At 34.5% G+C, this 24,419-nt stretch overlaps 1 protein-coding gene across 1 annotated transcript in view; it reads left to right on the plus strand.

The window, feature by feature from the left end:
- The window catches only part of SLC12A2 (solute carrier family 12 member 2), a 106,629-nt gene that overhangs the window by 22,759 nt on the left and 59,451 nt on the right, over nt 1-24,419 (plus strand). Inside the window, exons 2-7 of the mRNA XM_061188120.1 lie at nt 5,142-5,261; nt 6,500-6,575; nt 6,885-6,980; nt 21,084-21,223; nt 22,936-23,046; nt 23,620-23,728. Coding sequence (XP_061044103.1) covers nt 5,142-5,261; nt 6,500-6,575; nt 6,885-6,980; nt 21,084-21,223; nt 22,936-23,046; nt 23,620-23,728 — 652 coding nt within the window. The remainder of the gene's footprint in view (nt 1-5,141; nt 5,262-6,499; nt 6,576-6,884; nt 6,981-21,083; nt 21,224-22,935; nt 23,047-23,619; nt 23,729-24,419) is intronic.

Consider the following 24,419-nt stretch of genomic DNA (forward strand, 5'->3'; position numbering starts at 1 on the left):
CCCTTCCCCCCGCCCCCACTGGTAACCATAAGTTCATTCTCTAAGTCTGTGAGTCTAGAACGTACTATATTTCTGGTCAGATACCTATTTTGATATTTAAGTGTCCACTGAAACCTTTAAGAATTAAAAACTAATCCAAAAAAGAGAAACTGTTTCCCTCTCCTTTTCATTTAGAGGAAAGTTGTTTGTAGTACACTGACAATTTCTTTTTTCTTATTTGGTAAGAATTGGAGTAGTAAAAGTAATGAACTATAAAAGTGGCAACATCAGTATTTTACACACAGGGCTGATATTGAGAGGGGAGGTCTGATCTGGAAAAGTATGGGTGCCGTCACTTGTTACTTATCACATACAGATGGTGTTTAAAGCTACAGGTTTGGTGAGATGACCATAGGAGAAACAGAGAGAGTGAAAAAAAGAGATGGGTCTAAGACCAAGTATTGAATGGACTCTTACCATTTAACTGCTGGCTGGAAGAGGCTAAAAGAGTGTGGTATTTCAAAAAAAGTTTGAAGAAAGAGGGAGTTGTCAACAGTATCATGAGCTGTTTCAAAAGTCCTTTGAGACAGGGACTAAAAACTGTACATTAGATTTATTAGATTTGGTAGCAGAGAAGTCCTTGGATGTCTTAAAACTATTCCAGTGTTGCGGCATGGTGAAGCCAGGTTGGTGTGCCTTGTTGAACGTGGGGTAGTATTTCAGCACGTTTGGCTGGACATTTGGAGGTGGGGTGTGTGGTGTGCAGCAAAAAGATAACTATGGTTAGAGGACAAGGAATGATCAAGTTGAGGTAGAAATTTGAGTATACAAGGGAGAGTATCCACAGTGCAGAAATTCTCCTTTTCTCTACTCCCTGCAAAGAAATAAATGAGCATGGAAACCAGAGTTCCCTTTCATTCTTATATTTTCTGTTTTCTCAGAAAAATGCTCAGCTACTCAGGTTTTCTTTCCCTAAGTTTCTCTTTTCATTCTTTTTCCATAGCTTCACCCACTAGCTCTTTATCCCTGGCCCCTCTCCTAATTTCCAGTCATGAATTTTTTAACAGCCTGGTGGAACTCTGATTGTTTCATGGCTCCTCAAATTCAGTATGTCCAACTGAATTAATCATTTTCTTTTTAGACTGATATAATTTATTAGTATCTCTATTTGTTTCATTAAGAAATCCTTCCAGTTACTGAGGGTCTACCTCTCTGTGTTTTCCATTGTTTCCTCTGTCTCTTCCTCGCTTCCCCACTCTTGTTCTCATGCCCAGTCTTTTTTTTTTTTTAATTTATTTTTGGCTGCATTGGGTCTTTGTTGCTGTGCACGGGCTTTCTCTGTTTGCGGCGAGCGAGGGCTACTCTTCGTTGCGGTGCACGGGCTTCTCATTGCGGTGGCTTCTCTTGTTGCGGAGCATGGGCTCTACGCGCGTGGGCTTCAGTAGTTGTGGCTCGCGAGCCTCTAGAGCACCGGCTAAGCAGTTGTGGCACACGGGCTTAGTTGTTCCGCGGCATGTGGGATCTTCCCGTACCAGGGCTCGAACCCGTGTCCCCTGCATTGGCAGGCGGATTCTTAACTACTGCGCCACCAGCCAAGTCCCTCATGCCCAGTCTTAATCCTTGCTTTGTACACTCAGATTCACAGTGCTACTTTTTGAAAGATTATTTCCCCAAATAAATTTAAATTAGTTTGTTCCACCTCATTTAATATGGGGTTATCCAAAAAATCATGTTGTTATTTTTGACATTGTATTCATTATGTGAAAAACAGTAAAAAAACACAAACCCATCATTTCTCTGAAAATGGTAGGTAGATTGAAGATTTTATTTATGTACTTTTCTATCAGTATAATTTATAGTTCATAATTGTATATGTGAAATTTTCCTGGTAATAAGATTTGTGTACAGTATTTTGTGTGTGTGTGTGTTTGTGTGTGTAGACAAAATGCCATACTCAACAATTTCCTTATTTCTCTGAAACTAATGTATTTATAGAAACAAAATGTATCCTACCTTGGTTTCCTGTTATTTCAGGAAATAAATATAATTATAAACCCAATTTTATTTTACTTTATTGATTGAAATATAAAAAATAACATAATTGATTTTAATTTTTGAATTGTATTTTAAAGATTAATAACACTTTTTAAAATAGAGCTATTGGAACATGGTAAGGAAGTTAAATTTTATTTGGATTCATCTTTGTTTTAAAATATGTTATACACGCAGAAAAATCTTACTGTGTTTTTTGAATATAGTTGTTCATAGTATAGTGGGAACTGGTATAATTATTGCTAGATCTTCAACTTTCAGGTGGAATTCTAATAAATACAGCAAAAATTTTAAGACGCCTGCCTGCTTCTGAATTATTAAAAAGACACGCACATCAGAATTTAGCCTTGGAGAAAGTAGCCTATTAAGTACACACATCTTTAGTTTTCTTTTAATAGAGATGGGAATAGAAATATCTCTCTGTGTATAATTATAGGCATTGTATTTTCTTGTGTATTATTATAGGCATTATGTTTTCTTGTAATACTTGCAGGTTATATAATATTTTATGTTATTTTATAACTGAAGAGCACCAAATATCCTAGAGTGAAATCTAAGGAACTTCTGTCTACTTTAAAGTTGATTGAGTTAATAGGCAAACATTTTTGTTCTGGCTTTATTTGAATAATTGAACAGTTGAGCCATCAATTCTCTTTTTTTTCTTTTTTGGGAGCAGCGTTGGGGGAATTCATCAGTGATGTCCTACTGTATAGAACATAAACAACAGTGGACGTAAAGCCAAAGTGGGTTGCTGAGCTACACAGGCCCCTGATTACATTTTTTCCTGTTTGTACGTATTTCTAACACGTTTAACTATTACTGGTTTCCATGTTTATACCAAATTCTAAGCACGAAAGAGGGATAAAAATAGACACATGAACTAAAATGAGGAGTGACAGTCTGCAGTCTGATACAAAAGAAGAGGTGGGAAAGACGACCGGAAATAGTCATTGCAGAAAGTATTTCATGGCCCAGCAATTCTTCTAGGTATATACCCAAGATAAATGAAAAACACATGTCTACACAAAAACTTGTGCACAGATATTCACAGCAGCATTATTCATAATAGCTAAAATGTAGAATAGGCCCAAATGTTCATCAGCTGATGAACAGATTTTAAAATGGGGTATATCCATACAACAGAATATTATTTGGCAATAAAAAAGAGTGATATGTACTGTAACATGGATGAACCTTGAAAACGTTATGCTAAGGAAAAGAAGCCACACACAAAGGCCACATGTTGTATGATTGCATTATTCCATTTATATGAAATATCAGAAGAGCAAATCCATAGAGATAGAAAGTAAGTAATTGCCAGGAGCTTCAGAAAAGGGGAAATGGGGAGTGACTGCTCACGGGCGTGGAGCTTCTTTTGGGATGATGGAAATGTTCTAAAATTGACTGTGGTGATAATTGTACAACTTTGTGAATATACTAAAAATCATTGAAATACGCACTTTAAATGGGTGAGTATGTGAATAAGAGCTCAATAAGGCTGTTTTAAAAAGTATAGAAGATTGGGGTGATTACAGAATTTTTATGAAGTGTTTTATATGCCATAAGCCTGGGGCATCCTTTTTAAAGTACAATAATCATTTGATACAGTAGACAGTAGTTATGAAACTGCTGTAAGGGAAATTATTATGATTTACTTCTCTTAGGATCTGTTTTTAAAAGTTTGTGAACTATCAGAATTAGTCAACATTAAAGTTCATTTTTAAGTTCTTAGTAATCTTAAAATGAGTTATTTTCCATGTATTTCATGTAGTTGAAGTTATAGCTATGTCTTTTAGTGTAAACGTGGAGATTAGTTTAAAATTTGATTATTTAAAAGAGCCTAGGCAAAATAATTTCAAAAAGTATACTTAAAGAAATTACTGCATCTAACTTATTATACTGTTTCTTCTATTGCTTAAAAATCTAAGAATTTGCAGTACGTACATTATAAAAATATGGAATATAAGAGCTGATCTAGGTTGATAGCACTTTGAAAAGCCATAGAGCAATAATGCATTAAGAGAATTAAATGAGTCTACTTGGCTAACAGAAGTCAAAGAAAAAAAGGAAGTTTGGATTATTACATAGTTTTTTCTCTGTTGTAACACAGAACTTGCTGCAGCTCATTTCTATGAAAAAAATTATATTCAGAATTCAGTAAAGGGTATAACCACTGAAAATGATTTCTTAAAAAAGTATTGTAGGAAATCTAGATCACAGTGTTCAGGATTAAATGATAATTAATTTAGTTGGCTCTGTTTCATTTAAAGAATGAATGTTTGAAATATAGCTGTACTTTGTTCCCTGCTGTTGAGATATGGGTAGAGGAAGAACTATGGGGCTAGTGTTAGGGACAGGATTCTAGATCTAGAACATTTTCTATTTCCCAACACCCTTCCACCCTTCATGATCTGTTTAAGGCACTGCCACTGGTTTGGAAGTTTGTCATGTGCCTTGGGTGTGTTGGGACTGAACAAAAGTTGAGAGCCATGGAGAGAAGGAGAGAGAGAATGTAAAGAAGAAAAACTAAGAATTATAGAATCAGACATGAAACATAAAAACCTTAGAAGTAAACACTAGTTGTGAAAATGCATTGTGTCAACCAGTTCACGTCTGAATCTGAGAAAAATTAGAAAGGAAAGAATGAAGAGTGCTGAGTGACTGAACTCAGGAGTGAGTAAAGGGGGGAATCTTGGGATCCACGGAGTCCTGCTGTCAGGGACTATAAAGGGAAAACTGTTCACTGGTGACGAAGAGGAGTTTTATATTGTGAACACTGAAAGTCCAGATAGGGGAAGGGTGGCATCCAGGCAATATAAAGTTGTGGCTGGAGAGACAAGGTCTGAATTGACTGACCTGGTTAGCCTATACTTAGCAAATAGTATTCTTTGTGTTCTCCAGATACCACCAAAATGTAATTAAAATTTTAAATTATTAAAATGGGTTTCATGATAATTAAATTTTTAAAACTCTCAATCCTCAGGTAAAATATTCAGAAACCCTTGATTCTTGTAAATACACTAAGTGTATTTAGTGATGTTTGTTTTTATCAGGTGATTTTAAATTTTAAATAATTCTTAAGCATAATTCACATTTCCTCTTATAACCAGGAACCTTTTGAGGATGGCTTTGCAAACGGGGAAGGAAGTACACCAACCCGAGAGGCTGTGGTCACGTATACCGCGGAAAGTAAAGGAGTTGTGAAGTTTGGCTGGATCAAGGGTGTGCTAGTATGTACCTATAGACTTAATTTTAGAGTTACACATTTCTGTTTATTATACAATCTTCCTAATATCATCATTCTCGAGATAATGCTTTCTCTTTTTTAAACTGTTTTATCTGATTGTTATGGAGGACCAAATTAATAACTTGTACCTCCTTTCCTTGTGGGTATTAAATTCAGTAAAGTAAATCTATTTATTAATTTAATCAAATTATATTTGATTACCTCTAAGTTATATTTTATAACTTCTTCTGAATCTCACATATTGTCACTTTTCAAAAATTAAGTATGAAGCTATTAAATTGATGAGAGCAACACAATCAAGAAAGCTGGGCAGGTAATACAGCTGAAATATGCCTGCTTCCTTTCCTGCTACCGTATTGTCTTTTGAAGAGAAATGTATAGATGTTAACAAGCAACAGAATAAAGGAGAAATAAGTGTTGGGATCACTTCAATAGACAGGTTTAGGTGATTAAGGTTCAGATTTACTGTGTTTACTGTGTCTTTTTCTGTGTTTGAATAGGCACTAAGGATCTGACTGGAGTAGAGAGTCTCACTGGGACTTTGGAAGCACTAATTTAGAGTTGTATTGACATTTAAGGGAGAAGTAGAGGGAAACATCCCACTTCTAGTAGTGATTTTATTGTCTAATCAGTAGAGTGTATTTTAAGCTCTGAGTTGTATTGTTTGCCTATTCTTAGATTTTACTATTTTGGAAGACTATATTCTATGTACGAGCATAATAAATAAAAGTAAAAATAAACTGAGGATGCTGTCTTACAAAGAGTAGGTTTTTGAAAGATGTGTGAACAGTTGGCATTTTGTGTTGACAAGATATTACATAATACTTAAATCCACTGTAGAAATCATGAAGTGAAGACGTTATAAAAGAATAAGTAAAAAACTGACTTGCATTGATAAGGGGGAACATAAACTCCTTTTTTTAGGGCTGAAGTCTTAAAATATTCCTTGTGCCTTTCTTGTTCTTTTGCTTCTGCTGCTTCAGATAAATGTGTGTGTATAAAGTACATACGCATATACTCATATATTACCTTATACTTATACTTTAATTAGCTCACATTTAAGCTCTCAATAAAGCTCTTTAAAAAAACTGTTAAAGGGTGGGATAAGAGATTTGAAAGGACCTTCTATAGTTTAAAATGTATGTTATCCTACTATTGGCTAGTTTAGCATTTACTGTGTATTTAATTACTTTTCATCTGTGACTTGGCCTCTTTTTCTAGGTACGATGTATGTTAAACATTTGGGGAGTAATGCTCTTTATTAGATTGTCATGGATTGTGGGTCAAGCTGGAATAGGTAAGTGAAGTGACATACTGCTTGATTCATTTGAGAATGAATAGGGAAAGTGGCTGTGTGCATGTGTAGTCTCTGAACCTCATAAAATTCAGGCAGTTGGAATCATTCTACATTATGTTCTCCTTTGTATCAGACTGTTGTCTTAATGTCACTTTTTTCATAATTCTGATTTGATCTAATATGAGATAAAAGTAAGATAATTTATAGGTTATAATGTAAATTCAGTATACTTAGACTAACCAGTTCTAGATGTGGCAGGTTTATATGAGAGTGTAAGTATTCTCAAGTCTCTTTTCTTTTTCGCTAAAGGTCTGTCAGTCCTTGTAATAATAATGGCCACTGTTGTGACAACTATCACAGGATTGTCTACTTCGGCAATAGCTACTAATGGATTTGTACGAGGAGGTAAATTCAGTCTTTTTACATCATCAGCATTGGATTACTGACACTAAATAAATTGAGATTTAAAAATATCTCTATTTTTTACCTTAAAGAAGCAACATATCAGGTTCTATATAGGCAAGAAAGTTTCTATCAAGTACTTTTTAACTAAATATTTTGAATATAAAATTTTAAATTGATCCATACACAAACATGTATGCTTCAGATTGTTCAGGGTGTTCAGTGTGTTTGGTAGCAAGAATGGAGCTTCTAACTGGGTTTCTTCTCCACCAAGGCACCCCTTGTTGCCTTCTCCCAGGCTTCAGTCCTTGGATCAGTGGTGTGCATCCTGCATTTGGTCAGTACTGTACAGGTGTAACCTCATTCCTCCCCACTGAAGGAAACTTAGGCAGAGTTCTTTCCTCATGGTCTAATAGCTTGTGTGAGTTACACCTGGGACTCTGAATCCATGCCCTCAACTCTAGCTCTCTTCTCTGGGTACCCTGAGGCCTATTTTATTGGAGCCCACAAGACCTGCCTTGTGAGGTTTTACTCTCCCCAGGGAGAACACCCAGGACACCAGGAGAATGGCCTTGGGACCCCTGAGAACAAGAAGAAAAGAAATCCATTTTCCAAACAAAAACTCATCATTCAGCTGGAGTGAGGGGAAGATCCTAAGAGAAAGAAGAGAAAATGTATACCAGCTTCTGTAAATTTATCATAGCAGATCAACTGAGAAAAGAATCTACCTGTTCCATCTGCCTCAACTATTTTGCAGATCTGTATTTGACATTATATACATGCAATTTCTGCTTTTTCTGCATTAGTACTTGGAGAAAGAGAGAACCAGATTGAGCTTTTCATTTTTCCCCAGTCGTCTTCATATTTTTTTATATACCAGAGGATTCAGATCACTATGGCCCTAAGGGAAGCTGGTAGCTCACATCTATAGTTATGACTATGCTGAGCATGCATCACTGCTGGCTGAAGTTTTATATGTACCTGAATCCGGGTTGAGCAAATTGGGGTCCAAGATGTGGTTATGTCCAACAATTAATCAGACAGTGCTGAGAGATTCTTGGTTTCTTGTGTAACTGGGTGCCCCATGCTTCATTTCATTCTGCTGCTATTGGGGAATGGACATAGGAGGAGAAATGGGATGGTGTGTTAGGTATTTGAGAGGATCAGCAAATCATCATAAAATTTCTCCTTGTCTTCAGCCCTTCAAATCTAGGTTGTAAGCCTCAAGGGGAGTGGGGCATGGACCCACTGTCAGCACAAACCCCATTCTGTTCTCTGTGTGAGTGCAAACTTAAGGAAAGTATAGATTTTCCTGCATTGTGACTAAAAAGCCATTTCATGTTTCAATACTACCAGTAGTTTTCATATATTTTTATGAATACCTCAGAGACTTGTATCTAGTCTTCTGTCCTGGACACCAAGGAAGTATGAGAATATGGAGTACATGAAGATGTGTCCCAGCAAAGTACCACATGTTGCAGTTTTGCCTGAGTTCCCTCAAAATGATAGTTCGCAAAGTAACTAACTATAGAGAAAAAAAAATTGGATTATACAATTTGGAATTCTTCTGTTATCATTTGTTCATAAATGACAAAGTAAATACATTTGCTGAAATAATGAAACCTATAGAAAAAGAGAAAGCTATTAATTTAAAGAAATGACCAAATGCTTTGAAGCTTTGCTAGAAGGCATTCATTTTTCACTTAGATCAGTTAGTGATGTTAGAAAGCTGGCTGATCCTTTATAGAATAATAAATGAGCTGCATCATCTGCAGTGAAAGTTCCTGGAGATTCTTGCAATAAATGTAAACCCCTGTGTCTCCTCTCCATCTGCTTCATAGACTTGGCGATCCCTAACAGGATTTATTTTGGTTTCTTGGAAAAACAGTATTTCCGCAAAGGAGAAAGTAGATATAGGTATAAAACTGGTGAGATTACATTGTTTTCTGTATGCATGGTTCTAAATTGAAAGTATCAGTATGACTCACACATTTTATCCCAAAAGTATATATTTCTTAGCTCTGTCCACAAAAATCACCTGTAACAAATGACCAACCCAGTATCAGTGAACACCCTTAGTGCCCACATTGTGTATTTCCATTCAAAGGAACCAGGGAACCTTGGAGAAAGCATTGATTCCAGATCTGGATAGGAAATGTACTAGAGAAGTCTAGACATCTTTTCACATCAAAAAGTAAAGAAGGTAACAAAGCCTACTTGTTTCATGTCAAAAGGACCAAGGAGCCAACTTGAAGAAACTAGCACAGACTTAAATTTGGATAGAACAGCAATACTACTACTAATAGTAACTGATTTAAATGAAAACATAAAATCCCTAGGTTCACAGACATCACACAGACACAAAAATCTCATTTTCACCTTTGAAGAATGCTAGAGAACTAACTTATTTTGAAAATTGATAAAGAATCTAGTGTAAATCAAGTTTTCTGAGTGAAAACTCCTTACCTGAACTCATTGTAAGCAAAAAATTGATGAGAGATTTATCCTTTGGGTAATTATTCTACAAAATAAGTGAAGAAGAAAAGTGACTATTCCAACTTTGTAAATGCTTTACTTAATAAGACTACCTGTGAAATATCGAATATGAATCACATCATGCCTATAGCTTCAGGAAGCATAGAGTGTTCAGGGGAGAGAGGAACTTACTAAATGACACTATAGGATGACGACAGCAAATGCCAGACTAGGAATCTCTCTGGAACAAGGAATCCTTGTTCAGTAAAATTTTCCAAGGAGCAAAAAATAAAGAGAGGGAATTACGGTTTAAAACAAACTTTAAGAGACTTAATGTATAGATGCAGTTTATTTGCTGTTCTTCACAATAAGCTTTTTATCTTTTAGTAGTATGGGACCAAGGGTGCCTGCATTGGATGCCCTCTAGCCCAACCACTGAGGACTTAATTTGACTTCCTTCCTTGAAAGGGCTGCGTAAGAGGAGAGCAGTAGAGCTAGAGCTATCTGGAGGGTCAGGGTGCAAAGACTTAGATAGGAGAAATGGAGGGATACTACGGGAACAGAGATGTCTGGAGACCCATCTTAATTTTCTGTGGACTGAAAGTTGACTATTAAGGGCATTAACAAGGAAGTATTTTACCCAAAATGTTGGTGAGAGGTTGTGGCTGCTCTCTTTACTAATTTCTGTCTGAAGAGCCCTTTTTTAAACTTGAGTGCGTAGTTATTAATATAGAGAACTATTTTGAGGTAATGCTTGACATTTTAATTTGTTTTATTTATCTTGACTCTTAACTGAATTATGACATGTATTTTTATTAACACTGAATAATAATTTATTCTTGTTTTGTGAGGTATGTACTTCCAACTCCACGTAAGTGTGTGAAATGTGTACTTCTCCTAGTGTTGGGTGATTTATGCCACAGCTATTTAATGTTACTAAATAGCCTTAACGTTGGCTTTAACAGTACATTTTAGAGATTAAACAGGTACCAATCTAGAAAAGTGTAGTTTTTTAAAAAATATAAATTAACTGTTAACTTGTGAACAAATGTAATAGTGTCCAATTATGAAGTCTAGGATAAAAATAATATGGAAACATTCAGGGTTTCTGGAAAAAAAAAGTCTAAACTTAGAAAATACAAGATTGTGAGTCTCAGTCTTGATTAGACTATAGTAATATGGGGGGGTTACTATTTAAAGCTACTGGTGGCAGGTTAGAGAACCATCCCCTAGGTCCTCTGCCTCTACAGAATAAAACGAGCACCAGCAACTAGCTGATGGAGTCACTGGCATACTGCCTGCCCTAGCAGACGCATTCAGGCTCTACAGATTATTGCACCTTGGAGCCCAGAGCTCCTTCCTGTTCTGCAAATCCTCCCAGTGTCCTTGAGATCTTGGATTTTACAGAATTTCCTTGGACCGTGTGCAACAGGTTCTGCAACTTAGATGGCACTGGCCAGCAGGCACTGTCACTCAGGTCTGCATTTCCTAGATTTCACAGACCAGAGTCTCTTCTGTTCTCAGACAATTCACCTCTGAATATCAACTCATCTATGAAATAGAGGACAACCACAGACAACCTTTCATAAGATGGAAATGTAAATTCTGCTTGTGGATTATAGTGTATTATATGAACTGAGCAATAGAAGGGAACAGTTCTTCAACCACTTTCTGGTTTGGAGTATTAAAAACAGAGGTCAGTACACTTTCACATAAAAGCCCAGGCTACATCAGATCTGTGATGGGCAGTTCTGAGAATCTAAAGTCAATAGAAATCTGCGCAAGTGACTAAGATCAAATTTTTATATTCCTTGTATTTCAGTCAATCAACAGATAATTGTTGAGCACTTTGTGTCAGGCACTGGGTTTGTAACAATGCAAGCCAGACAAGACCCTATTTTCTTGGAGCTTATGTTCAGATAATAGGGACAGTTATTTTTTTAGATCTAACTGCTAGGCATGGTACCATGGTCTTTGACATACATTGTCTGATGTCATACAACATTGATGTTGCATTATGCAAAAATGAAACATACTTTTTTTTAAACAAAATTAAATTTTATGCAAATTCTACTGGTAAATCTTTTAAAAATGTCTGCAATATGTCAGAATTACCTTCACATACTGGTATCTTTTTCTTTTCTCTGAAATAATTGACCTCCTCACTTTTGTATATAGGTAAAGCCAAACCATTGGAAGTGAGGAAAAACTAACATTTTTTACATCTTGTAAGTGACAGAAAGTACTCTCTGTATTGGTAAAAAATCAGATTATCATTGATTGTCAGATTTTTTTGTTTAGCCCATTGTATAACTTTATCAGTTCCTATCATTACCAACCAAGGAGTTGTAAATTAGATTTCAGCTCTGTAGTTCTTTCCTTTTATTGCTAATTTATTTCAAATTGTAGTTTTTCAGATCAGTGAAATGTTTGAAGAAGCTGTAAAAAGCAGTTCTATAACAGTTGGGACTTCCCTGGCGGTCCACTGGTTAGGACTCCTTACTTCCACTGGTTCAATTCCTGGTTGGGGAACTAAGATCCCACATGCCGTGTGGCCAGAAAAAAAAAAAAAAAGAATAAAAGCAGTTCTGTAACTGTTGTATTATGAGTTATTAGGCTTAAACATAACATTGTGTTTTCAGTTCAGTAAAGCACTACTTATGCACACAAGTAACTCAAACGTGAATCTGGCAAGTAATTGTAAATAACTTGGCTTGGGTTTTCTCTTTGACTCATTTGGTGACCTTTCAATTTTGCCAGTCTTTAATGATTAAAAATACTTTAACTTGGTTCCCGAATTGTCTGCTGCAGAATTAGAGCTACATGTCTTTGATTTTAAAGTTTAACGTATTCAAGTGATCAGTCACAATGATAACATAGTACCAAATTATGGTCTGAAGATTACATGTTTGTCACTTCGCCTTTTCCTGTTTGGCTTCATAATGGCAACGGAATAGAGGAAATTAACTGAATGTTAACAGGCAGATTCCTTATTGTGTATTTGTTAACCAAGGTATTAGGATATATTTCCTAGAACAATAACTAAAATGGATGTTGAATCCATTTGGATCCATCGTCACCCCATAGCATTCCTAAAGTTGTTCCTCAGAATTTTATACAAGGTGTCTTTGAATAAACTGTTAAGTGAGTGTACAGAAGTAGGTAGCTTACCGCTCTGACAAATAAAGGATTCTGGAGTGTTTGCTAATCTTACCAGATGAACTCTGAACAGTAATTGCTGAATAGTTTTCTTTCTATACTCAAATCTTTTGCCCAGTGTTTTGGAGGATATTTATTGAGTTTATTTTATTGTGGTTTCTTACTATTGAGTTTTGAGTTCTTTATATATTTTGTATACAAGACATTTGTTGGTATATGATTCGCATTTTACCTTGTATCATGTATGTATTAGTCTGGGTTCTCCAGAGAAACAGAACCAATAGGAAGTGTACATAGGTAGAAAGAATTATTTATATGTAAATCTCAGCCCAACACCCTCACAGAAACATCTAGAATAATGTTTGACCACATATCTGGGCTCCAGGGCCCAGCCAGATTGACACATAAAATTAACCATCACATTGTCACTTCGCAAAACTAACTGTTTAAAACTGGAGTTTATTACCTTTCAGACTTTATTAAATTTTAAATGTGTTCATTTTTCTACCTCGTAGTTGTAGTTTGTATTTTAAATTGAATTGCCTTCAAGCTACTCTTTGAAAGAAATTCATTTTGATAGAAAATGTGTGTCAAAGTTTGGTTTTGTTCAGAGATTGTCACCCACAACCTTGAGTCACTGAGGATGTCCTAGACCACATGCCTGCTGTGATTTTTCAGCATCACAATGGACAGTAAGATTTGTTGTCCAACTTTTGTCGAAGAGTGAGCATTAGTTACAATAAATGAAGATGAAATAGTCCAAAAGAAATTAACTTGGAGTTAAACAGGTTTGTTAGTGTTTCTAAAAATTCAAATATTTTTCACATTAATATGAAACATTTAGTCTATCTTAACACATAGAGCCATATGGTGCTAAATTGAGCCATGTGTGATTTATTTTTATTTTTATTGAGATATAATTGATATACAGCACTGTACGAGTTTATAGGGCATAAAATGACTTGACTTATATATATTTTAATAATTACCACATTGTTTAGTGAACATCCATCATCTGTTATAGATACCAAAGGGAAAAATTTTTTTTCTTTGTGATGAGAACTTTTAAGAGCCACATGTGGTTTAAGAAATGTCTGTTTTGTGGCATAGTTATTAGACAAACATCCAGAGTCCCTGGTCAAAATTTAGTAAATACTGCTCCTACCTTCCTGCGTATAGTTGTTTGGGTTTTTTATCTTTGTGCATATTACTTTAAAGGTTCTATGTAGTTAGAGTTGAAGTCAGTTGTTGTGAGTATTCGTGAAAGCTGTATCTGATAATGCCCCTTTCCACAAATCTTCTTTTGAAGTCTAACGTATGATTACTTCCTGCTATCTCATTTTGACTATGGTACAATTTAAAAAATGTTAGTTGTTGACAGTTGATTTATAGCTTATTAAATAAGCATTACTGAAGTAAAATTCCCATGTAGTGAAATGCACAGATTTTAAGTTTACAGTTCTGTGAGTTTTCATAAGCATGTAAACCTGCGTAACATCTAGCTCAATCAAAATACGGAATATTTCCATCACACTGGAAAGTTTCTTGACAGTCAGTTCCTCACTGGTAGCCCAGGCTGGATTACATAGAAGGTACTCTTTTTATGTCTCATCTCTTTCACCTAACATAATGTTTTTGGAATACATCCATTTTAGTAGTTTGTTCATTTTTGTTACTATGTAGTATTCCATTTTATCACTATAATATTTGTAATAGTAAAAAATGTGTTTATTTAGTGCCTATTGATGGACATTTGGGCTATTTTTTAGTATGAGGTTATTATGAGTAAGCTGACATGAACATTCTTGTACAAGTCTTTGTGGTTTTGTATGTTTTTGTTCATTTTGGGACACTACCTAGGAATGACTTCTTGATTCATGGCGTAGGTATACTTTTCATTTATAAGAAACTGCCAAGTGATTTTCCACAGTGGTCATACCATTTTATACTCCCATCAGCAATATATGAGACTACCAGTTTTTCCACATTCTTGCCAACACTTGTTACAGCTTTCTAATTATAGCTGTGTTTATGGAGGTTTAATAGTGTCTTACCGCCACTGCATTTCCCCGATGATTAATGATGATGATGATAAGCATCTTTTCATGTGCTTGTGACCACTTGTGTATCTTATCTTGTAATATATTCATATCTTTGGCCAGTTTTTAAAGTGGGTTATCTTTTTGTTTCTGATTTGGAGGAGTTTTAAAAAATATATTCTGGATACAAGTCTTATGTCTAACATGTATTGTGTATATTTTTCCTAGTGTGTGACTTGCATCATCTTTTTTTATCGTTTTCTAAATCATGTCTTTTGAAGAGGAAACGTTTACCATTTTGAGGAAGCCCAGATTCTCAGATTTATTTATCTATCTATTTATATTATTTATTGACCAGTGCTTCTATTGTTCTGTCTTGAAATCTTTGCTTATCCCAAGGTCATGATGATATTTCCCTATGTTTTCCCTTAGAATCTTTATAGTTTGTTTTTAGATTTTTAACTATGAATAGCCTCACATTATGTGAGACAGAGATTGTGCTTCTCTCCCCTACTCTTATCCCCCCCATATAGATAGCCACTTCTTCCAGCACCATTTGTCAACCAACTATCTATTCCATGTTGAATTAGTTTTGGTACTGTTGTTGAAAAATCAGTTTTCTGTGTATTGTCTGTATTGTATCCTGTTCCACTGATTTGTTTGTTTATTCTCTTATGCCAGTTATTCTAAGACTACCCTGTTTTGATTGCTTAGCTTTATAAGTCCTAAGTCTTTCAACTCTGTTCTTTTTCAAAATTGTTTTGGCTCTTCTAGGTTCTTTGTATTTCCATATAAATTTTGGAATTAGCAATATCAATTTCTACAAAAACAAAAAGCCTTGCTTTGGAATTTCACTCTTAAAAAATCTTTTTGGGAAGAATGGTCGTGTTAACAATATTGAATCTTCCAATCTCTAAACATGCTATATCTCTCCATTTATTTAGGTCTTTGGTTCTCTCAGTAGTGTTGTATATTTTCAGTATACAGGTCTTGCATGTTTTGTTAAATTTACTCATCAGTCATGTTTTTCATCTGGTAAATGGTATTTGTAAATTTCATTTTCCATTTTTTTTTATGATTGTGTATAGAAATGCAATAGACTTGCATATCTTGCTTCTGTATTCTGTGACTTTGCTAAACATAAACAGTCATGTCATCTGTGAATAGAGATGGTTTATACTCTTTCTTTCCAATCTTTAGTATTTTCCTCTCTCCCTCTTTCTCTCCCTCTCTTTTTTCACACTGTTCAATTAGTTAGGACCTCCAATACCATGGTGCATAGAAGTGGTGAGAATAAACATCCTTGCCTGTTCCCAGTTTTAGAGGGATTGAGTTCAATATATCACTATTAAGATGTTAACTATGGAGTTTTGGAAGATGTCATTTGTCAGATTGAGACAGTTCTATTTCTAAATTGCTGACAATGTTTATTATGAATGGATGTTGAATTTTGTCATGATTTTTCTACATCTGTTGAAATGGTTATATGGGTTTCTTCTCTTATTCTGTTATTATCACAAATGATATGATATTTTGAATCTTAATAACCTAGCATTTGTGGCATAAACCCCACAAAGATCGAAGATATATTTGGTCAAAGATATTATGCTTTCTGCTACTTTTTACTTGCTAACATTTTGTTAAAGATTTTTGAGTCTATGATCATGAGGAATATTTGTCTAAAATTTTCTTTTTTTTGTAATAAACTTTGTCAGGTTTTGGTGTTAGGATTATGCTCAACTCGTAAGGGGTGTTGGCTAGTATTCCTTCATCCTCAGTTTTCTGAAACAGTTTTTGTAAAATTGATCTTATTTCTTCCTCAACAGTGGAGCTACCTGTGCCTATGGTTGTGTGTGTGTATGTGTGTGTATTACAAATTTAATTTCTTTGATAGCTATAGGATTATTTCAGTTTACTGTTCTTGTTATAGTTTTGGCAGGTTTTTCAGGGAGTTTGCCTATTTTGGCCTTATTGATTTTTCTTTATTGTTTTCTGCATCAGTGGTTTTAACTCTTTATTATTTTTTTATACTTTAGGTTTACTTAACTTTTTTCTGCTTTCTTAACGTAGAAGCTTAGATCATTGATTTCACCTTATTTATTTATTTATTTTTAATTGAAGTATCATTTTTTTAATATAAGAATTTAAAACTATAAATTTCCTTGTAATTCCTGCTTTAGATATATCCCACTAATTTTGATATGTTTTCTCTTCATTATCATTCAATTCAAAATGCTTTTTAATTTCCCTGTGGTTTATTCTTTTATTAGTGGGTTACTTAAAAGTGTGTTGCATAATTTAGAAATATTTAGGGGAAGTCCATATATTTAATTTAACACTGTTGTGGTCAGTAATACTGTCTCATTTCAGTTCTTTGAAATTTATAGTACTTATTTTATGGCCAGTAATCATATGGCTCTTGATTAACCTAGTCAGTGTTTTGGTTGTTGATTTGAAATCTAGTGAGAGCTTCAGGGGCATGTGTCCCCAAATCAATGTGTAGTAATAATGGAACCCAGTGTATATAGTATTGTCACTACTTAAGTATCTCTCGTACCTGACTCATTGATGTCTTCTACACTCAGGAGACAGGGCATTTTATGGCCAAATTATGAGAGTCCATGAGGATATTTTTTCCATATTGACTTCCCATGTTTGCTTGAGCAGTAGATTTTTTATAAATAAAATAGTTATTTTTTCTATTGTTGCCTCTTAATTCATCATAATTTTTTTCATACTCTTCAGCTTATTCAATGATAATAAAAAGGCTAATTTAATTATACCTACTGTACCGAGTAAGCACACAAGTCAGAGAGACCTGAGTTTAAGCCTACTTCTTCCCTTACTATTTGCATGACCTTGGTCAAGTTATTTAACTTCTCTAAGCTTTAATTTTCATATATGTAAATGGGAATGATAATAGTACAGTTGTCCCTTGAACAACACATAGGTTAGAGGTGCTGATGACCCCTGTGCAGTCGAAAATCCATGTATAACTTTGAAGTCCCCCAAAACTTAACTAATAGACTGTTGACCAGAAGTCTTGCAGATAACATAAACCGTCAATTAACACATATTTTGTATATATGTATTATATACTGTATTCTTACAATAAAGTAAGCTAGAGAAAATAAAATGTTATTAAGAAAATCCTAGGGAGGAAAAGGTACATTTACAGTACTGTACTGATCCCATAAGTTTTATATCATCTGTTTGCAAGATGTATCATCTGTCACTACCTACATCAATATTGTCTTATACGATACAAAACAGTGTGTAGTGTATGTTACACATATTACTAACACTAGAGATAAATATGAGAAGATTCACTTTGCTGTACACCTGAAACTAACATGAGATTGTAAATCAACTATCCTCCAACAAAAAATTTTTTTAAAATATGAGAAATTAAAAAAACATTAAAAAAAGAGAGGCTAATGTGAAAAAAGAAATTTGTATTTATTTACAGGTATAACAATTCATACATTGATAACAAAGAGGCAGCAATATGATTGCTTTATTGTAACCCAGTATAATGATACGATTGTGTCAGGATAGCCTAGCCTATACACTGAGTGAATCATTGTACAATTTTTATGGCATATAACAGTACAGTCATATTCATAATACAGTATTGTAAACATTGTAACATTTTTAAAAAAACACTTATCTGTGATGATAGTGAGTTTCTCTAATTAGGAGGGGTGGGGGGAAATGTGGCACATACTGAACGGTAATTAATTCTCTGAGAGCAAAGTTACATAAAACGCTAAGAAAATTAACACATTAATTTTATATTAAATATCACTCAACTCATACCTATGTAAGGATAGACTGGTATCCACATATATTTTATGCCTTCATGACATATGTAACCTTGTCTTAATCTTTTCAATATTTCTATGCTGTGTGATTCGTCTGTGAGTTTTTTCAAATTGTCGCAAATCTCCAAAAAGTTTTTCAATATATTTGTTGACAAACATCCACGTATAAGTGGACCTGCACAGTGCAAACCTGTGTCGTTCAAGAGTCAATTGTACTTGCTAGAATTAAGTTAAAAATTTAATAAAATTTAAATTTAATAAAAATTTTAATTTAAGATACCACTCTATGCTAGTAAATAGACCAGTCTTTCAGAGTAGTAGATCTTTTATACTATCTATTTTGTTACTAAGGAAAAAAAGGGGAAGAAAGCTGCTCTTAAAACTGGTTACCTCTAGGATGCAGGAATGGAAGTGAGAATAAATAGGGCAGAGTACTTTTGCTTTTCATCAGGAATTTAAAGTATAGGACGATAAGCAGATGCTTTTATATTCTTCATGTGTAACTTTTTATTCTTAAAAAAAATAAAAATCTTTTAAAAAGTAATGAAACTGGGTCCTAGGTTTTAAGTTTAGGTATCCCAATTGGTAGAAGATTTTTAAGTAGTTCTGAAATGTCAGAATTTGTTACTTATATTCATTTCCCTTCCCATTATCTTTATTCATATAAAGAATATTCATATTTCCCTTCCCATTTTCTTTACCCATGTTAATGCCCCTTAAGATAGATATTTTTGGGGGGCTTCCCTGGTGGTGCAGTGGTTAAGAATCCGCCTGCCAATGCAGGGGACACGGGTTTGAGCCCTGGTCTGGGAAGGTCCCACATGCCGCAGAGCAGCTAAGCCCATGCACCACAACTACTGAGCCAGCGCTCTAGAGTCCACGAGCCACAGCTACTGAGCCCACGTGCCACAACTACTGAAGCCCACGCGCCTAGAGCCTGTGCTCCTCAACAAGAGAAGTCACCGCAATGAGAAGCCCCCGTACCACAACGAAGAGTAGCCCCCGCTCGCGGCAACTAGAGAAAAGCCTGTGCACGGCAACAAAGGCCCAATGCAGCCAAAATAAAATAAAATTAAATAAATAAATTTAAAAAAGAAGATATATATTTTTTTAGTAATAGAAAGATTTGAAATTTCATAAAATCAAAACTTTAAACACATAACAAATGAATTCCATGCTTTTATAGGCTCTCTTGGTGATATTTCTCATTCTAAAGTTTGTATTGTCAACTACTGAAACACATGAATGGTTGACTGATTTCAATTAACCTTTTATTGTGACTTAATTTTCTTATTTGTAAAATCGGGATAGATAATACTTTTCTTAATTCATTATTGGTATTGGGATTAAATGAAATAATTTACATGAATTTTGAAAACATGTTTGTTAAATGTAGGCTGTGATTAATTATATTCCAGGGATTTTCCTTGTGATTAATTTAAATTGTCATTATATAAGTCCATTAGAATTTTTAGTGTTCAGAAAGATTTGGGGGAAATTTTTAAGTCATTTCATCTCATAAAAAAAAATGAGACTAATACTAAATGGTCAGGTTGCAATTCTTTTTCTTCAGAATTTTCAAGATGATAACAATTATTAGTAAAGTGAATTACTAAGGAAGTTTTGGTGGATAGGTTTAAAGTACATAATATTTTGAGAAACTTGATAAAAATTAACTACAAAACCTATTACAGATATTTCCAAAATAAAGTTTGCACATTTAGTACTTCATTAAATTGTAGAATCTGTTGTTGCATTTGTCTTCATTATACTGGGAAAGCAGTAGAAATAAATATTAAGCTGTTTAATGGCATTTCATTATATGGTCTTAATAAATACTTCATCAGTGTCTAGAAAATGTATATAACTTATTGTAACTTCATTATTATTAAAACTAAGTTTTGGTTATGACCTAGAGGCCAGAAGTAAATTAGAATTTTAGGAGAGCTCTTAGTGACTTCAACTAAGCATTAGACTGACTCAAAATCATCATACTGATTTGTTTTTTAAGTTAGAAAAATACTTGTTTCATATAGCTTATTTAATGTCTTTGTCTACTCTGCCATTTAGGCAGGATTTATTAGAATACAAACTATTAATATATGTGTTAAGGGTGCCAGTATGTGCTATTCTTTAAGTTTCTTGTGATACTTTCTTTTTTGCCTTAGTATTCACGTTACCAGCAAATTACCACACTAATTTAAGTAACTGGAATCATGTCGATTGTGAATTTAAATGTTACATTAAGATTAAAAATATTACTTAGAAAATCATTGGGAAATGATCTTGGTGTCTCTGAATATGAGGAAGAGGCTGTTACCCATTTTAATCTAAGTTTTAGAAGAGAAAAAGATTTAAATAGCAGGATGATTTTATATTTAACATGAGGAGAATTCTCTGGATGTTCAGAACTGTTATGAATGAAGTGGGTTGTAAAGAATTCTTTCTGGGTGTTTCTTCCTAAAAATATGCTCACCCACTTGCCTATGAGTTTAACTGCTGTGTTCACTGGTGGCATGTGCTTTGTGAACTCTTGTGTAATTAAAAGGATTGACATTTAAAATTCTCACATTAGTACTTTTGGTGTGTTTTTTTTTCCTTTTCTTTAGGAGGAGCATATTATTTAATATCTAGAAGTCTAGGGCCAGAATTTGGCGGTGCGATTGGCCTGATCTTCGCTTTTGCCAATGCTGTTGCAGTTGCTATGTATGTGGTTGGATTTGCCGAAACTGTGGTGGAGTTGCTTAAGGTAATTCACCTTTTTCCAGTCATTTGTTTCCCAAATCTTTATTGAGGGTTTATGTGCCACTTACCATATAAGATGCTAGGAAAGCAGCAAGGAACATGAAACTCGCCTTTCAAGACGTTTAGTATGGGAGATAGACAAAAAAATTTATTATAGAGTGTCAGAAATGGCTAACTGTAGGGGGCCGTGGCAACACGAGGGGGATGACTTAGTATACCATCCAGGAGTGGGGTGTCAGAGGAGTGTCTAAGGCAGGGTTTTCCAAGGAAGGGAGTCTAGCCATTAGCAGGCAGATAGGAGGGGTAAAGTATGGTATGAGGGGAATAGGGAAGAAAAGGAAACAGACCTAGAAGGAGTAGAGTGTGGTATGTTAAAAAAGAAAAAAAGAAAAACGGAATATTTCAGTATGGCTGGAGCACTAAGTGGCAAGAGATGTAAGATGAGAGGGAGAAAAAAGGATCATGCCAGGAAGGGTTTTATTTGCTGTTAAATTTGGATCTTATCTTGACTGGAGTTGGGGATCCACGATAATCAGATCTGGGGCCTAAAGAAATATCTGACCACAGTATAGAGAATGTATTTGAGGGATCACAACTGGAGATGGAGACCATTTAAAAGGTTGTTGTAGCTACCCTGAGAGAGGAGATGGTGGCTAATATCAAACCAGTGACCAGTGAGGCTGGAGAGATGTGGGTGTATTTGAGAGATTTTTAGAAAGTTGAGTAAGTGGACTTGATGAATGAGATGTGGGAAATTAGAGAAAGAGAAAGGAAGATTTAGATGGATGGTAATGCCATTTACTGTGAGAGAGAATGCAGAACATGTTCGTTTTGGATGTCTAATTTGGTATATCTAAGTAGTATATCTAAGTAGAGCTGGCCAGAAAGTGGTTGATAATATTGCTCTGGAGTTGAGAAGAGAACTTGTTTGAAAAGAGTAATTAGTATGTGTGTAGTTAAAGCAGTACAAGTGAAATAGGATTCAATATTATTAAATGAGAGGAACCTTGAGTGACACCTCTAGTTGTTCATGTTAAGTTGTAACTGTTCATCTACTGTAGTACGTGGTATGTTAGGAGTGTGACATCTGAAAGGACTGACTCTTGCATTGGCATTGACCTTAGCTGTGTAGGCCAAAGAGACAGAGCAAAGGAAGTAAGAAAGCAATGTAATCATTAAGAATTCATATTCATTCATTGTTTAATTTAGTATATGTTTTTGATGTCATTGATATTTAGCCACAAATAATTTTGCTCTTAGAATGGAGTGGTGTGATTTGGACAGCTGCATGATAGTGTGTTCATCTCTTTTCCTTATGCAACATAAGAGACCATTAAAAGAATGAGCTCACTAACCACAATGAATGCACAATATATTTCTGCTTTGTAACTTTAAAAAATCCTATTAGTACTACTTAGTCATATTATGATTTTTTTCCTTGCTTGTTAGCAATTGTTTTTTATATTTGAGTCTGTATAAAATACAGCAGCGTTAATAATTTGATCATATTTTTGATGTCTTCAGTTGCTTGAATGATACCTTAATAGTAAACAGTAATTCATTCCTTTTCCCTAGGTCTCTCTATTCATTCCTTAAGTAGGCATTTGTTCAACTTCTACATGTGAGGCACTGTGATAGTTCTAAAACTTTCAAAAAGAATTGAAGCATTTATCTGAACTAACTAATACTGCTCATCCTATTATTTTCTTTTTGTAGGAACATTCCATACTTATGATAGATGAAATCAATGATATCCGAATTATTGGAGCCATTACAGTGGTGATCCTTTTAGGTATCTCAGTAGCTGGAATGGAGTGGGAGGCAAAAGTAAGTAGTGATATCATTGGAACATCTGTAAATGTTGAATGTACAAACTTTTAGACCTTGTGTTTTAGGAATGTTCTAAGGTGTAGTAATATTTTCAGATTTTGAAGGTTCCTAAGTGGCCATTTTCAAAGAAGTTCACGTATAAGGTCATTTTCTATTTGGCGACGTAGGGAGGATTTGGAGATAACAGTCATTTTAAGAGGTAATCACAGTATGTAGGAAAAAAAAGAATTATAGTGTATGTCAGAGGGATTTAGTAAAGCTAATATAAGTACTGTGATTTTTTTTCTATATTTTTAAAGTTTGTGTTATTTGTTAGCAGGACATGCACATCTTTCATTCATTTCAGAAATATATGGCCTGATCCTACTTTTGCTGTTCATTTTGGATAGTTCTTTAAAGATTGTTCATTTAACAAAAATTTATTAAGCACCTGCTTTGTGCTTGGCATTGTGTGAGGCACCAGGGAAACAAGACAGAAGCTTTCCCTCATGGAAGTTATATTCTAGTGGAACTGAATTAATGTATAGACATGATATATTTGATTTTGATTTTTAACGTTTAAAATTTCAGGCTCAGATTGTTCTTTTGGTGATTCTACTACTTGCTATTGCTGATTTCGTCATAGGAACATTTATCCCATTGGAGAGCAAGAAACCCAAAGGTTTCTTTGGTTATAAGTGTAAGTAAGAAAGATAGAATGTTTTTTTAAAGGTGCATATTATAGCATTCTAGTGTTAAATAAATTTAGTACATTTTACATAGTTTGTAATGTAATTGAGTTTGGTGTAGTGACTAACAGTAATTGACAGTCCAGTTTAATTTGGTTCCTCTGTTTGTTGTGTAATTGGAGTAAAAAAAATCACTTTTATTTACATCTTTCATTTCTGATTACTAGCAACAAAAGGTGATAGAATGTAGAGAAATCAGTGCTACTGAGGAAAAGTGCTTTTGTTCTCTTCTCATTTGGAGAATTTGTTACTGAAATTGTAAGTTTTGTTCTAACATCACTTTTTCATTCTTTTAGTTGCATTTAAACACAACAATCCAAAAGTGCCTAAGACTGTGAAAGCAACTAGAAATATTAGTTTCTTGGTATAATTGCAACCTAAGTTTTTCTACAGTTTACATTATTAATTGTGTGAGAATTTTCCAGTTTTTATCTTCCATAACCTCTTTCATTCTGCATCTAATTTTCACTACAGGTGAAATTTACTTGTCAGTTATTGTTTCCTAAAGTGTCTTTCTGCATCTCCTCTTCTCCCCACTCCCTCCATTTAGCAGCCGTTCTGAACCTATCTCTGCAAGGTAGAATGGAAGCCAGAAAGAATAGTTGCAGTAGCATCAGAGGTGCTTATCACTTAGGGTAATAG

Source organism: Eubalaena glacialis, chromosome 4 (genome assembly GCF_028564815.1).
Source record: "Eubalaena glacialis isolate mEubGla1 chromosome 4, mEubGla1.1.hap2.+ XY, whole genome shotgun sequence".
Taxonomy (NCBI): Eukaryota; Metazoa; Chordata; class Mammalia; order Artiodactyla; family Balaenidae; genus Eubalaena; species Eubalaena glacialis.